The sequence below is a fragment of the Passer montanus genome, unplaced genomic scaffold (assembly GCF_014805655.1).
Source record: "Passer montanus isolate IOZ18808 unplaced genomic scaffold, ASM1480565v1 scaffold42, whole genome shotgun sequence".
In the NCBI taxonomy this organism is placed as follows: domain Eukaryota; kingdom Metazoa; phylum Chordata; class Aves; order Passeriformes; family Passeridae; genus Passer; species Passer montanus.
This window is the reverse complement of record NW_024369041.1, coordinates 2,677,258-2,692,050: the sequence shown is the minus strand read 5'-3', so window position 1 is coordinate 2,692,050 and position 14,793 is coordinate 2,677,258. Positions and strand designations below refer to the sequence as shown.

Below are 14,793 nucleotides of genomic sequence, written 5' to 3'. Positions count from 1 at the left end.
AGCCTCAGGTCCAGGCACTGAATTTTTTTGTCCCAACACACAGGTGAAAAGCAAAGCACTACATTCAGGATGCTCTTCTATAATTTTTTTCATCCTTCTTTTTTCCTTTTTTTTTTTTCTTTTAGCAATTTACCTGACACTGCCTTCTTTCTGCAATCACTCTGAGGAGTGTTTTATTGCATGTTAAAAGACAAGATATGTATTGAAAGTAGCAATTTTATTTGAGTTAAAATTATTTACAAAAACCCAAAGACATACTTCATGAAACTGGTACAAACTATTTTTCCTGCCGTTGGCTTTTGCTCCAAAGATCACAGCTGAGAAATACTGTATAAAATAAAAATAGGATTGGATTCAGAAAAGTACTCTACTGTTCTAATTTCCAATTGAGAGTATTTACACAAATATTTACAATGGAAAAAATGTTACTTTAAAACTTTAATTTGCAAGTTGACCTCAAGTACCCTTTAATGCAGAGTTATTTGAGGGTCTAACACACAAAAATGCACTGCAGTTCACAGGGTGATTTCTCCCCCCACCCTCAAAAAAAAAAATCTGCATTTGTCAGTGCTTGACAATTAGTTACATTTAAAAAAAAAACTGTTAAACACTGAGGTAAATCAATTCCCAAACAATTACCAGTGTAACAAAGAAAGGTAGTTGTCCCTGCTTTCCCCTACCATCACATTTGCATCTTTTCTCTTGCCATTTCTCCACATGAAACTACATAACCAATTTGAAATCTCATAGATGTGAAAATCTCTGAAATCCAAAAACTAGATGGACCAAATATTTAGTAATTTTCTCCTGATGCAGATCATTTACATACACCTCTTCTCTCTCTCTCAGTACTGTTTTGGTTTTTTTTTGAAGGGGAGCACAACCTCAAAAACTTTTCTAAGTTACACTGATACACTAAGTTTTAGAAGGTGATGAGAGAAAATGCAAAAAAAAATGACCAACGTAAGATTTTTGCCGTTAATCAGTTACTTCCTTACAGAATTCCCAACAATCTGCATTATCAAAAATAGGAAGACATAGAAGGCAGCCACTGTATGTAAAAAATTTACAGCTGGCACTGATACAAAAGCACAAGTTCTTAACTTTATACACGGAGATAACACAAGATCTAAAAGCAGGTTAGATTTCCTGTTATTCCCCCCTCATTATACATAGAACTAATATTTTTATGGCTTCAAGTTTTACAAATTCAATGGAGTAACATGATGTAACTACCCATACAGGTATTTAAAAATGTCAACGAAGCGGATCGCAGAACAGTCTGCAAATATTCAAGACCACCTCAATAAAAATACTTAATAATCAATTCTGTTGGTCTGAATAGTGAGTGCAAGAAAAAAATTGTTTAGAAAATCATGTATTTTCTGGGATTCTTTGTTCCACTTAAGTCCTCAAACACAATGCTTTGCTGTGAACTAAACCTCAGACTGAACAAAATCTTAGCTATATCAGCAATTTAAGGCTTTGTGTTGTATGCATTTCAACTCTGTCATACTACAGAAGGATGAAATAGAAAGATTATGTCAGCTGGAAACATTAATCCCCATTGGTGTTTTAGCTTCTTTAAAATTATTCCCCCTAAAGCATCCAAATTAATTGTATTCAACATTATAAAACACACCTTGAGTTCTTCCTTGAAACAAATTAAAACAGCATTTCTTAAGTTTTTGCTTATCGGAAGTGTAACCTACCCTGCGAGTGAGTGTTTTTTAAATCTTTTTTTTTTTTTCTTTATTTCATTTGCATTTTAACAGGGCACAACTTTTTACAGTCACTATTTCTTTAGTGGATAACATACCCTCAATGGCTTTATGTGTTTATGGGTCTGCATGCTCTTGGAACTACAAAGCACTATGGTCTAGCAGGTTACAGTACATGGGCCATGGGAGTTTTAGAACTGAGAAATAGCTCAACAACCTAATTTCAATCCAAACAGTATAAAAAATAAACTATCCAATCCTCGCCTCTTTGGATTCCAACAAATTTTAAATATAGACAGTAGTTAAAATCACAAAAGTATTTAAAAATTTATATTTTATGATTTTGGAATCATCTTGTAATAAAAAAAGCAGGAGCAAATTAAACAAAAATAGGAGCGGTGCTGCTGTCCAGAACTTCTTTATTAGAACATTTGTTTGATACCTCAGTAGCTAAGCTGCCTTTGCACCTGGCTGGCATGAAACAGTGGCTCAACAGTAAACAGCAGTTGCACTATCAGCAGCAAGTTTTTTCCCTTGAAACTTGTCACGAACAAAGCAAGAAAAAAGATAGGGAGGGTAAACCCTGCCAAAAATATTTAAATACTGCACTGCATCATAAACAGCAAGGTTTCTTTATTTACTTTCCTCAGAACCTTTTTCCCCTCATTTTTGATAGTTGCAGATTGATGTAGTAACTGTCTTTTAGAAAATGCTGAATGCATGGTTAAGAGACCAGGTAGCCTTAAAAATCCGAACACGAATGACACAGATGAATGCTCTTGGTATATCCTTCAAGGACTTCTTTCATGACTTCTTCTTTTGTCTAAGGGTAGCTCCAGCATTAGAGTGCCTGCAGCGGAAGTTAAGTATCTAGCAGTGTTCCAAGTATTCAATCACCCTAGAGATAGATTTCTGGCCTGTTGTTCCAACAGCACACTGGAAATGCAATAGAAAACACAAGTAACAAACAAGCATTTGTAGCACCTCCTTCAAATATCTGAGAGCTATTCTATTTTCAGAATTTTACTATTTACAATTATGCATCAGTAAAAGCAACTAGGTTCAGGCAGCCAATTCAGAAATATCTTCCTGGCCAATCACAATATAATGACAGACAAAATTATGACAGACAAATGGCCTTTCAGTATTAGAAAACAGAATATTGTCCTGTGCTCTTAAGAAGACAAACTGAAAAATGTTAATGCTTCTAAAAATGCATGAAATATTAACAGAAAACAAAATTACAAAAATATCTACAAATATAAAATTGAAATACGCATTACTTACAGTAAGGTTCATAAAACTGAGAAATTTTTTGAGCATTTCAGTCATTATCGAGAAGTCCCCTTCAGGTAAGTACTCCCTCACAGTAGTCACATTGATCTAAGGAATAAAGGAATCTTGTTTTATTTGGGAAACATTTTTCTGACACAGAACTATAATGCTCTGCATGTGAGATGCACTGAGACAAGTATATTCACAGCATAAAGATGCCTTCTGCTGCCATCTTTATGATTTAAGTTTCTTTTAAGCAATACTCATATAATCACTGTGTTTATGTTTCTAGAAAACAATTGCTTAAATAATTTTTTATTGTTGGTTTGTTGAAGTTTTAAAAAAAAATAAAATAAGAAAAGAAAAGAAAAAAAAAGAGACTATTAGATGTTCTCAGGACCCACAAGATTATCAAGGCACCAGATCACTCCCCTGACAGGGAGAGGCTCTCCCTTTACAGCTGTGGAGGGCTGGGAATTACTGATTTCATTGTCAGTCTCACTCAGAACACTGAAACTGTTACGGACACTGATCAGTCCAAGACACAGAACAGCACCTTAAAGGCCATTTCTGCACCATGGTAAATTCAGACAAGCCTGAAGGCAGGTCTGAACTCATTTGCACATGAACACATTTTTTATAGACTTTACTGAGTTCTCAGCCATTGGAGTTCCATATTTTTAACTTCAGCTTTCTATTTTTAACTTCAGCTTTCTATTACATATTTCCAATCCGAGACAATTATTTTGAACTAACAGGGACACAGACAAGTTCATCTGATTTCAATGGAAGAAAAAACTAAAGCAGACTGATAAAGAATAAGTTACTAAATAGTAACTTCCTTAGTAAAACTCCTGAGAAAGAACAGGCTTAGCCCATTTTCCTCTGCCTTTCCAAAGCTAATTATTTTGCTGGCTACAAGGAAGGGGAGAGAGGTAAAGAAGGTCAAATATTCAATTCCAACTGTTTTTGATAAACACAGTGATGTTAAAAAAAAATTGTTTTGGCTGGCTGGAATAACTCTGGCAACTCCTCCCAAAGCTGTATACATCAGTGTAGCTTCACCAATGTGTGGCTCACACTGAAGCCCAATTCAATAAACCCCTTTCAATACAGCAAATTATCACTTCATTAAACATTATACTGGACTTAGGATCAACTTATTCCCTTACTGGACTCTCCTGGCAGAGACAGCCTAGAAGCAATGCTGTGTATGAGGCCACGATGCAGTCTTCCATGTGCTTCCCAGCATGCTGAAGAGCTGTAAAAGAGACAACAGTCTATTGTATTCTCTGAGCAGCTGGTATCTTTTACTGCTGCAAATACAATCCTTCATTATCACTTTCCAGAACGCTTTTTCCTCAAACAAAACGAGCTTTTGGACTGAGATTTCAGAGATCAGGAAACACCACACTTACTGACTCAGCAGCACATTCTTGACAAGAAAAATGGTCTTCATTCAGTTTCAACTCATTCTGCTGCACCGTATTTTGTCATGTGCCATTTCAATGTGCAAACTGTATGCTGAACACCCCAAACTACCAATGCAAATGTTTCACGTGATACTATATGCCTCTAAAACTTCCCCAGAGTAGTTGATTGTGTTAAGGATAACAGGCACAGCGTTTTCTGCTGATGACTCAGCATTTTAGGAAAAACTACAAATAACTGCAGACACCAGTTGATGGAGCTACAAAAAGGAGGAAGGATATAAAGCAAGCTTGGAGAAGGCAATATACCACACCTATTAACATAAGATGAAAACACTCTTAAAAGTCATACACTGCATCTACTGTTAGAAGGTTAAACAAGAAGGAATGATGTTTCAGATCTATTTTCCAGAGACAAACTAACAGGGCAGAGATACTCAAACTCCTGGAACAAACTACCAAAGATGCAGTACATCACTGCACTACACAGGCACTTCAAGAAGGTTAAACAAGAAGGAATGATGTTTCAGATCTATTTTCCAGAGACCAACTATCTAACAGGGCAGAGATACTCAAAGTCCTGGAACAAACTACCAAAGATGCAGCACATCACTGCACTACACAGGCACTTCAGACACCACTGATGAAGGGAAAAGACAGACACAAAGCAGATGGGGACAGAAGAGGCAAATAGGGAGAGGAGGGGGAAAAAGCCCAACTCTTAAAGTAGCTTGAAACAAGAACCCTGGAAAATAATATTAAGGCAGGTAACTTTCAAGGACTGTTCCAGAAGAACAAGGTAACATTGTAAAAGCCATCCTTTCCAGAATATTTTGTACATAGAGTGTCCCAAAAAGGTGTGGAGTTTTTTTTCTGTTTCTTTTGGTTTTTGATTATTTTTTTTTAAGAAACAGATAATAGTTAAAAGAAGCATAACAGCTTCTACTTTTCATGCTTCAGATGTGAATGGCTTCTACTTATGCAGCAGTTTCACCTGGGATACACTGAGGAAATCTCAGCCCTAGAGACTGCATGTAGAGAGGAAGCAGAGGACAAGGAGGGATTTTCTGCCATCACACTGTTCTTTGCTTTTTCCGAGCTCATCACAGCCAGACAACGTACCTTTATTAAGATCGAGTTCTTCATCATCTTCCTCCTTCTTATCCTTCTCCTCAGTACTATCTGACTTCTCTGTGGAGACCCACTGGATCTCCCCACTTGTCTCCTGCCATTCCCCACTCTTATCATGCTGAGCTGTGGGAGCTTCTTTAATCAGCTCGTCCGTCTGGCTCTCGGCCAGCTGCGCCGCTCGCTCACACTCCAGGAACAGCTGATGTGGGGAATTCCAGGAGAATTTCCATTAGAAACTAAACCCTAAACACATTGACTTAATACTTTTATTTCCTGTTCATAATTTACCCCTTAATACAATTAGCCTTCAATACTTTTGTTAACAATAGGCTTTTCTTCCTCAAAGGAAAATATAATGTGGCCCAACAGCAGTGCTGTGCTCCAAAGCAAGATCTCCCTGCCTGGTGCTGAACTGCTTGACAGGCTCCTCTTGGGCATCATAAAAGTTTAATCACTTTCCTTGAGACACGGCTGGAAGACTAAAAGCTGCCATAATTTCCTGTCCATTTTTGTTCTCCACCAATTTTCCTTTTCACGCTAACTATTCCCTCTTGGCTTTCTTAGAGCAAAAATATGAGGGAGTTGTTTAAAATGACTTAGCAAAGAATGTGAATGAACCAGGAACCCCATATTAGACACTTATTTTCATTAATTATTTCCCATACCATATAACCAGTTTTAAATATTGCTTTGCCAAGCTACATATATTAAGATAGTTAATATTATTATTTTTACTGATTTTTTTTGCCTTCTACTGGAGAGTTATTTCACAAAGTTAAATACAACTGCTACAAGCATCCATAAAATTAACTCTACTGAAACAAGACATCTGTAATTTTCTTTCAATTTTTTCATCTTCATTTGCATGGTAAAGCTCATTTACTAAAATTATTGGTGGATTTATTTTTTTTTAATGTCTTCATTTTATTGATGGATTTCTTTTTTTCTTTAAAGTCAATTTAAAAAAGTTGTTTCACATCCATAATCATTACATTTGTATTTTATTGCTTTTTATAAAGGATGATCCTGTTTTTTGATTTAAAGTTGCAAAGTCCCAAAAACATAATACTTTAAAAAAAAATTATGGCAGCAAAGTACGTAACAGAAAAGTAGCTTACAGCTGGTTTAAAATAGAAGTCAAAGTAAATAATCTAGGAACAATAAAACTAGAAACAAATTGTATGGGAACAAAAGAGTTTTATTGGATGCCTGTAAACCACTGTCTTTTAGAGGAAGCTGTTTCTGTAACAGACAGCACTGCTGAAGTCATGGTTGTGAGCAGCAACCTTCCCCCTACCTTGCTCCACTCCTCAAAATGCTAAACAGAAAAACTGACACATTTTCATTGCCGAGTTCTCCCTTCCTCCCCACAGTCTGATAATGAGAAATGGGAACTACTGCAGAACAAGCACTTCTCACCTGCACTAAAGCCTGAACAGCATCAATCTGTCCAGTTATCTTCAGGCTTTCGTCTCCTTCGCCCGTACACAAGGAGTCAAAAGAACATGATGTTTCCATATTGACAAGGCAGTGCCTGTTCCGGGCACTGTATTCCACGAGATTGATCAACAGACCCAATCCCTGCAAAATTGGAGAGTCAAAAAGGATGATGCACATTGGAAAAAAGATGATTTAGCAAAAAACATCTATTTAGATAAACATCTTTGGCCTTATCTTTCTGAGAATACACAGCTTAGGAAACACTCTGACATACAGGGGGATAAGGATTTAAACAACAGAGATCCCTGTACAGGAGAACTTTTATGCAGGAATCTCTGTTTTTCTACTTCTGAACATGAAAACATTTTTGGAGCTGAGAATTCCTTTACAAAGGTTAAGGATTCAGGTGTCCAATCCTGAACCTATGATCATAAGAGATCCTTCATATACACAATTTCACTGCTGCTATTAGGCCACTCTGACCTATTTTATGTAAGCTGAGGTAAATCTGACAAACCTTTGAACTCAAACAACAATATCAACCATATTTCCAAAACTGAAAAGATGCTTGAAAATTATTAATTCACACATTTATTTAACTACATCTCTTTGCTCATTTTTCCCACCAAACAGGGAAAAAACCCTCAAACCCACCAAATCCTTACAAAAACTTTAAGTACCTCACTTTAGGTATATATATTGTCACTGAAAACTGTAGGGGAAACTATTCCTTAATGAGCAGCTCAATGCACAAGAAGGAGGCAAATAATTTTCTGTGATATGAGAAGCACAAGAACTTACCAGTACACGAATATCAAATCTCTGTTCTTGAGGTAGGAACTTCGGAACCTGAAGCACACAATTCATCGCTGTGCCTATCAGACCATCTTGTTCACCTGTTTTTGTACTACCCCATTCTGCAAACAAAGAGTTCAGAGGCTCAACAGGGAAAACACATTTATAATGGTAAGCAGCCTAATAAAAACCTTTTGGCTCTAATGACAAACCAGCCCCTCTCAGGCCAAGCCCTCATCTGAACATTTCACACTTGCAATTCCTCACCCAGCTTGCAAAGACAAATCACTGAGGGCCGTAAGCGAACATCTACCATGGATAACTGTTTTATAGCACTGGACTTAAAAAACTATCATCAATACAAAAAAAATATTTACACTAATGGTTTATTTGACACCCCAGCACAGAATATGCACAGAATTTGTTGTCTTACCATTATCATTTGTCAGGTTGAGCAAGACCCCAATGATGGCCCTCATGCAGTCTTCCACGGCTTTACCCACGTGGTTGGTTACATTCTGGTGAGGCACAGACTTATTGTCTGGTAAACAGATACTGTCTTCAGCACGATTATATCGCTGGATTAACTCCTCACAATGCTGCAGTGCTCTGCAGGGAGATGGGGCAGAACAAAATTATCTTCACAACATACAGGGCACTTCACTTTTAGACTTGTTTCACAGGCAAAAAACCTGAAACAGAGCTTTATGCAGAATTTATCTAACACCCAGTCTGTAGGGGGAGATAATAAACTTATCACCTGTAAAATCTTTTATAAGCTCAACTGAAAACTGTGCAAACAAAAACGTGGAAATCTTAGGGCTTTATCAGCTTGGTATTTCAAGAGCAAGTTAATTTTCCTTCCCAGCTTCATCACATGGTCTTACAAAAGATATCTCCTGTTCCTAAAAACCCTCATATCCTCTGGCACAACACGATTCTGAGAGTGCTACCAGAATGTTCTCTTGTTCTCAGAACTACTTCCATTCAGTAAGGAATGACACATGGCTTCCCAGCAGTAATATCCTAATCTTGTAACACTAATGCACCGCAGGCATGACTTCAGTGCATAACGTTAGTTTTATGTTAAACCACCACACTGATTTCAGTTACAAACAAAACCAGAAATGTCAAAAATATATGCTGGTTTAATTAACAGATTAAAATGTGGTTTGCTTAATTTTAACTTAAAAAACACACTCCAAATATGTAACCTATAACCATGAAATCACGTTTCCAAGAGTCAAACTTTCAGCTTCATTTGTTCTATTAAGAAGAGCAATACAAGGGCAGAGAGGCTCTGCCAGCCAACTGAGACCTCACCCAGATTGATAAATGGGTTAGAGGTGTTTGTACAAGAATCTCTGCCAGGGAGAAATGCCAAGAACGAGATTTCACTATTTTAATTCTTAGTTACACTGTCAATTCTGCTATGCTCCATTCCAGTAAACACTTAAGCATAACAGAAACACAATAAATAAATGTGACTTCACCCTCTTCTGTGTTCCTTCTTAGTAGAGCAGGAGCTGAATCCACAGACTGCAACTTCTACAGACCAAACAGTAGCAGCCCTACACACTGGTAGTACTCAGGTAGTTGCCCAAACTCCCATCTACATGAACCTTATCAATGAAAAAGCAACAGTGGAAATTTTGGGGTTATTTACCCCTAGAATCTTCTGGTATAAAGCATTTATTTTTTTACCTATCATGTAAGGTGTTTTACAAAACTGGGGGTTCTGGGGATTTTTTTTCTATAACTTACTTAGCTGAGGAGACTATGAGCTGAGAGTCTTTGTATGCTATCAGATAGCTCTGATTTTCTGGATTATGCACAGTTACCTAAAGAGAGAAGGAGAAAGTAGTATTAAAAATAAGAGTTTTTTTCCCCTGAAAGAGAAGCATTCCTTTTTACTACTACTATACTTTATTCAGTTCCACATTTCTTGGCTATTATCCAGTGTAAACTTTCACTTCTCATTTTTCAGTATTTCCTTGGAGTTTTCATGTCTAAATAAGTGTGGCACTGAAGATAAAACCACCTTCTCTGATGAAGTACAGAAACCATGCAGCAGAATGCTTTGCCACAGCAGAACCCTGAATCCACACTCTGGGACTGGAGTATCCCAAGTGTGTATAGAGAACATAAACATATATGTGGAATTTTAAGGACTTGATATCAAATCCACTTCTGAGAGCTTATAATGCATCCAACCACAACACACAAGGTTTGCCTTGATTCCCTTGACTGAAATTTGGAATCAATTTTCAGAACAGAAGTTCTTTTCTTGGACTTGCATGATTTGGCATGTTTTGAATTGTCATCTCTCCCAAGTTTCTAGGGATCTTATTACATCACAAACACTCCTAAGTCCAAATATGATTTTTTTAACACTAGACAAGGCTCTTCTACTCTTACTTGGCAATTCCATCTACTAAATATAAAAGCAGAAAATTACTTTGAATTTTTTTTCTCACTGCTGAGAAGAAAGGTAAAGAGAATTTTTAAGACACCTTTCAACAATTGTTCACGTTTCTCAGTTTTTAGCTTGCATTTACACTCTCTTTAAGTCTGTCCTATTTGAGTGAAGAAAACAAGCAACCACTGTAACTACTTGCCCTCTAATTTGGGTTTAAGGTGTTGAGCAAGATTCATTGACCTGTACTCTGATCCCAAATGTTTGGTGGTGTGTTGCTAGAACATAACAAGGCTCTTCTGCTTTCTCAAGGTATCACAACAGAAACAGAGTAACAGCAGTAACAAACACCAAACTCAAAGGCATTGCAGAGAAACACACACACCAAGTAAACACCACAAAAGTACCACATATTTTGATTTTCTTACAAGTTTTCAAAGAAGTATTTACCACCTGCATTTACACACTCAACTGATGACAGGACTCATTTGCCTTTCAAGACAATTTTCTTTTTCAGCACTTCCCCAGCTGATGACTCAAAGTAGTGACTCTTAACATTGATGTATTGCTTCTAAGAAAATCCCACTTCTATAATGATCAGTTATTACTAGACACACATTGGAGAGTCAAAACTCATGCCTCAAAAACAACATCTATGAACAGCAGCTCTTTGTAGGAACTTAAGAGAAAAAGCATCATGTTCTATTTTGTTATTTTTAACAAAAATAATCTTGGAGTGTGGTACACACATTCAGAATAGCAAATTAAATTTTCAAACATTACAGAAACACTGATAAGCATCAGAAAGTAAGTACAGTCTATAAAAAAAAAATATCAACCTTCTAGAGCTATAATGTGACTATATACTGAAAGAAAGTAAACCAGAACTGCTTAAGAAGCAGCTTTCAGGAATGCAAAGGGTCTGCTCATACTCACACTTTCCAAGACCCGTAAACACCTCTCTGCACCCCATAACGAAGCAACCAACTTCTCTTCGTTCTCATCACTGCTTAGGTGATCCACACATTCTTTAACTAAACACAAAAAGAAGTTATTTTCCTCCATAAGTAAGAGTTCTCCAAAAGCCAGGTGTACAAACTAACCAGCTACTCAAGAGTTATCAACCTCGTTTTACACTTTGCATACCTCTAATGGCAGGAAATAATCATGAAAACGTGATCAGCACTCCAAAATTTTTAATTTCTCCAAGTAGGTGAAAAAAACAAACCTTACAACTTTTGTCTTTACAAGTTTTAGACTGTTGTTGCAAATTACCTAACCATATATTATTTTCTCCTGTTAACAACAGTGTCCAGCACATGAGTATGTTCCTTAACCCTAAGGGAGTCTTTTACAAGAGGAAAGAGATAGGACAAGCACACACTTCCCAGACTTTACAAGTCTGAAACAATATTTTGAAACTGTGTTCAAACTGAATACTTCCATCTCTCCAGTCCTTCCTTTGTTCTCCCACTGCTTACTAAAGACCAAGCTTTATTCAGGTCAAGAATTCATTTAGAAATGTCCATTTCCTAGCTAGGAGATTCTGATCAAAAACACACTAACAGGCATATCTTTGAACCCTCCCCCCCCCTTCCTCTTCTTCCTCTTGAAGGGTTTACTTCCTTTGGTAGATAGATCTGGTCTGAAAATAATTCTAGAAGACTATAAAGGAGATTCTACTCAAGAATAAGTGTGCTCTACAGAGATATGTAACAGCATTCTGTCCAAGCTTAAGCCATTCTTATTCTCATACATTGCAATGCCACATTCTACACATTCTGTTTAACAGGAAAACTACTTTCAATCCCACCAGAAACAGATTAAAATCACTAATATTTCTCAGTTACTTGATAAGGATTTGTGTATTTTATTTTCAATACTGCTGAGAAAAATACATAATATTTCTATTTTTAACCACAAGAAATGAACATTACAAAAAGCAAACATTTTATTACAATTCATTTTTTCTCATGCTGTCAAAGCAGTATCCCCACTATACCTTTATCTACAATATGATCCAGACCACCCAGAAGTCGCAGCTCCTCTTTAAACCAGTCCCCAGCTCGCTTTGAGGTGAGAGACAAGAGCGTTTCCATTGCCAAATGCCCAGTCTGAAAGAGTGAGGTCTGGAGTTAGTGAAACCATCGTGTGCAGCTGCAGCCAATGCAGCAAGTCATACAAATACACGTCATAGGAAAACCACAAAAACGAAAGTACAGATTCTGAGAACCACCACCAGAGGGAGCAAGAACAGACTGGAGAATATGCGTATCTTTAAAAAAATGACAGTACTGATAAAAAAAAGGTACTTTGCATTTTCAAATTTTCTTTATTAATAGCTTAGAAAACCCAAGCAGATTCCTGTTATCTGTTTCTCTTGCTATCAAAATCAAAAGTGGAGGAAAGCAAATAGACAAATCAGCCAGGCAGTAAAAAAATCAAGAAAATCCCCAGTGAACACAGCTTCTCAACCTCTCAGATACACTGGCTTTGCAGCTCATAGATCACATTTGCTTCCAATGTAGCTATCTTGTGGTTTTAATTTTAAACCTACAGAATAAAGCAATTAAACTGAACAACTGCAGGAAACCTGCATATATTTACTGAAACACTTTTTTGGAAAAAAGGAGGAACACACATATAAATTCAGCAACAGTAAAGGTACATTCACTCCCTGCAAATGGAATTAGAGCAGTACTCAACAGGCTTGAGCAAACACTCCATTGTCTCAGCATGAGCCCTCCCCCCACTCCCCAGCATCTCCAGCTGCTTTTCTTGCTTTCAAAATACTTGATTTCCAAGGAAGACAAGAAAGTTGAAGATAGATAAAGAAGTTCTGGGTTGTAGGAGCAAGCCCTGCAGCACATTGTCACTGTAAGTGTAACAGTAACAGCATTTCTCCAGGGAAAATGGAAGAATCCTTGGGTCAGCAAAGGGTTGTGTGGATCAAGAGAACACAAGTAGCAGCAAATCTATAGCAGGTCAGTTAATTCCCTAAATACCTACACCACAAAAGCTCAAAGGCCACACAATATTTAAAATAGAGTGATTAGTTTTCTGCCAGAGGGCAATAAGACTTCAAATAACCCTTAAAGAATATAATCTTATATTTGCACACGCTTAATAAGGACACAAATTTTCTCCTTTTTTTTTAAATAAAAGCAATGAAACCTCATAATCCTTTTTGCTTTTGAATAAAATAATTACATTCAATTTTTTTGTCAATTACTATAAAATTTTAACACCAAAGGCCCAAAACATGGTTGCCTTAACATTTCAGCCTTATGCTGAGAGTGAAAACAAGAATAAGCTCTTTCACCATGTGAAAACAGAAGTCACTCCTGATTTTGTTATGATGCAATAATGAGGAGGCAGCTGCAAAAGCAGGAGCTCCAGAGGGCTGTGCTCCCTGACAGATGAGGGCCATTTGCTGAGATGAAGGCCAGGTTCTTCAGGTTTATCTTCCTCTACTGCAGCACAGCCAGCCTGGAACAAATTCCAGCTGCACACACCTCCTGCTTGGTTCTGGGTTTATGTTTTTAATGTAAATAGCCATCAAGAAAACAGAACCTTTGAATACTCAAAAATTAGTCCAGCCTCACTTCCAGACAGACACACAAACAATGTTGTCTGTGGAAAGAGGGAGCCAAATTGATCACCTTTGCTTGATCTGTGTAAGAGTCAAACAAGCAAAGGTGCGACTGGTTAGGCACAAACTGGAGCTATAAAAACATGTGCTGCAATCCTCTTGTTTCTCACTGGGTATGTCCGAGTCTGAAAAAGCACAGAGCTTTTCTTTACCCCCAGAAGATCTGCCTTTTTTTTTTGCATTTTCTGCCTGTCATTTAGTACAAAACAGAGATTACTTATTGTATCTCATGACAGGGATCTACATGAAAGCAGCTTGATCTTCAACATATGAAGTTCATTATTGTCTCAACTTACCACTGCTACTATTTTAAACTGGAAGAGAACCTAATCATCTCATTTGGCTTGCAAATATTCTCTAAATACTATACAGTCTCTGCTTCTAGATAGTGCAGCTGGGAAGAAACCAGTTTCCATCTGTGAGGTACTACAATATTCAATGCATTTACAGCAACAGCTCAAAATAAATTTAAGAAATAGAGCTGCCTCAGGGAAAAACCCTCAAATAAAGCAGCTGAAACTGATGGCCGAGGATATTAATGCTCTTTACTCATGAACAACTTCCTCACAAGACAGAGACCCTTTTGATATGTCCTCTCCTTTTAAAACCCATGTCTAAGGAAACACAAGAACAGAATTACAGTTCATAAAAAAGCAACAGGCTAGATCAGATTATGAATATGAGAAAAGCTCAAGCAGGAGACAGTGGTCTTTGTGGCTGGATGCTTTAGCAATGAGGAACCTGCACCAGCTGTTCCATGCCTAATAAAGGGAGCTGTCTAACGTTTTATAGTGCAAGAGATATCCTGGCACTGACAAACTCTGCTATGTGAGCTGCCTTCAGTGCCAAAACAGCACTGAAAGAAGACTCTGATTATCCCAAATCCTAGCTGATCACCACCTAGAGAACAAATTTCAGTCTGTGGTGGTGTTT

The 14,793-nt window shown here is 37.3% G+C and overlaps 1 protein-coding gene across 4 annotated transcripts in view; it reads right to left on the bottom strand.

Annotated features, from left to right (window-relative positions):
* Positions 1-200: 200 nt before the first annotated feature.
* Positions 201-14,793, bottom strand: part of WAPL (WAPL cohesin release factor) — a 135,733-nt gene continuing 121,140 nt past the window's right edge. For 3 of the 4 annotated variants that reach the window (XM_039719762.1, XM_039719761.1, XM_039719763.1), the window contains 10 exons: positions 12,211-12,322; positions 11,145-11,242; positions 9,557-9,633; positions 8,226-8,401; positions 7,799-7,914; positions 6,977-7,138; positions 5,549-5,756; positions 4,169-4,257; positions 3,009-3,104; positions 201-2,657 (listed from right to left, as the gene is read on the bottom strand). In XM_039719762.1, the coding sequence (XP_039575696.1) occupies positions 2,592-2,657; positions 3,009-3,104; positions 4,169-4,257; positions 5,549-5,756; positions 6,977-7,138; positions 7,799-7,914; positions 8,226-8,401; positions 9,557-9,633; positions 11,145-11,242; positions 12,211-12,322 (1,200 nt within the window). In that variant the 3' untranslated portion in view covers positions 201-2,591. The remainder of the gene's footprint in view (positions 2,658-3,008; positions 3,105-4,168; positions 4,258-5,548; positions 5,757-6,976; positions 7,139-7,798; positions 7,915-8,225; positions 8,402-9,556; positions 9,634-11,144; positions 11,243-12,210; positions 12,323-14,793) is intronic. The other variant, XM_039719760.1, reaches the window with a different exon arrangement.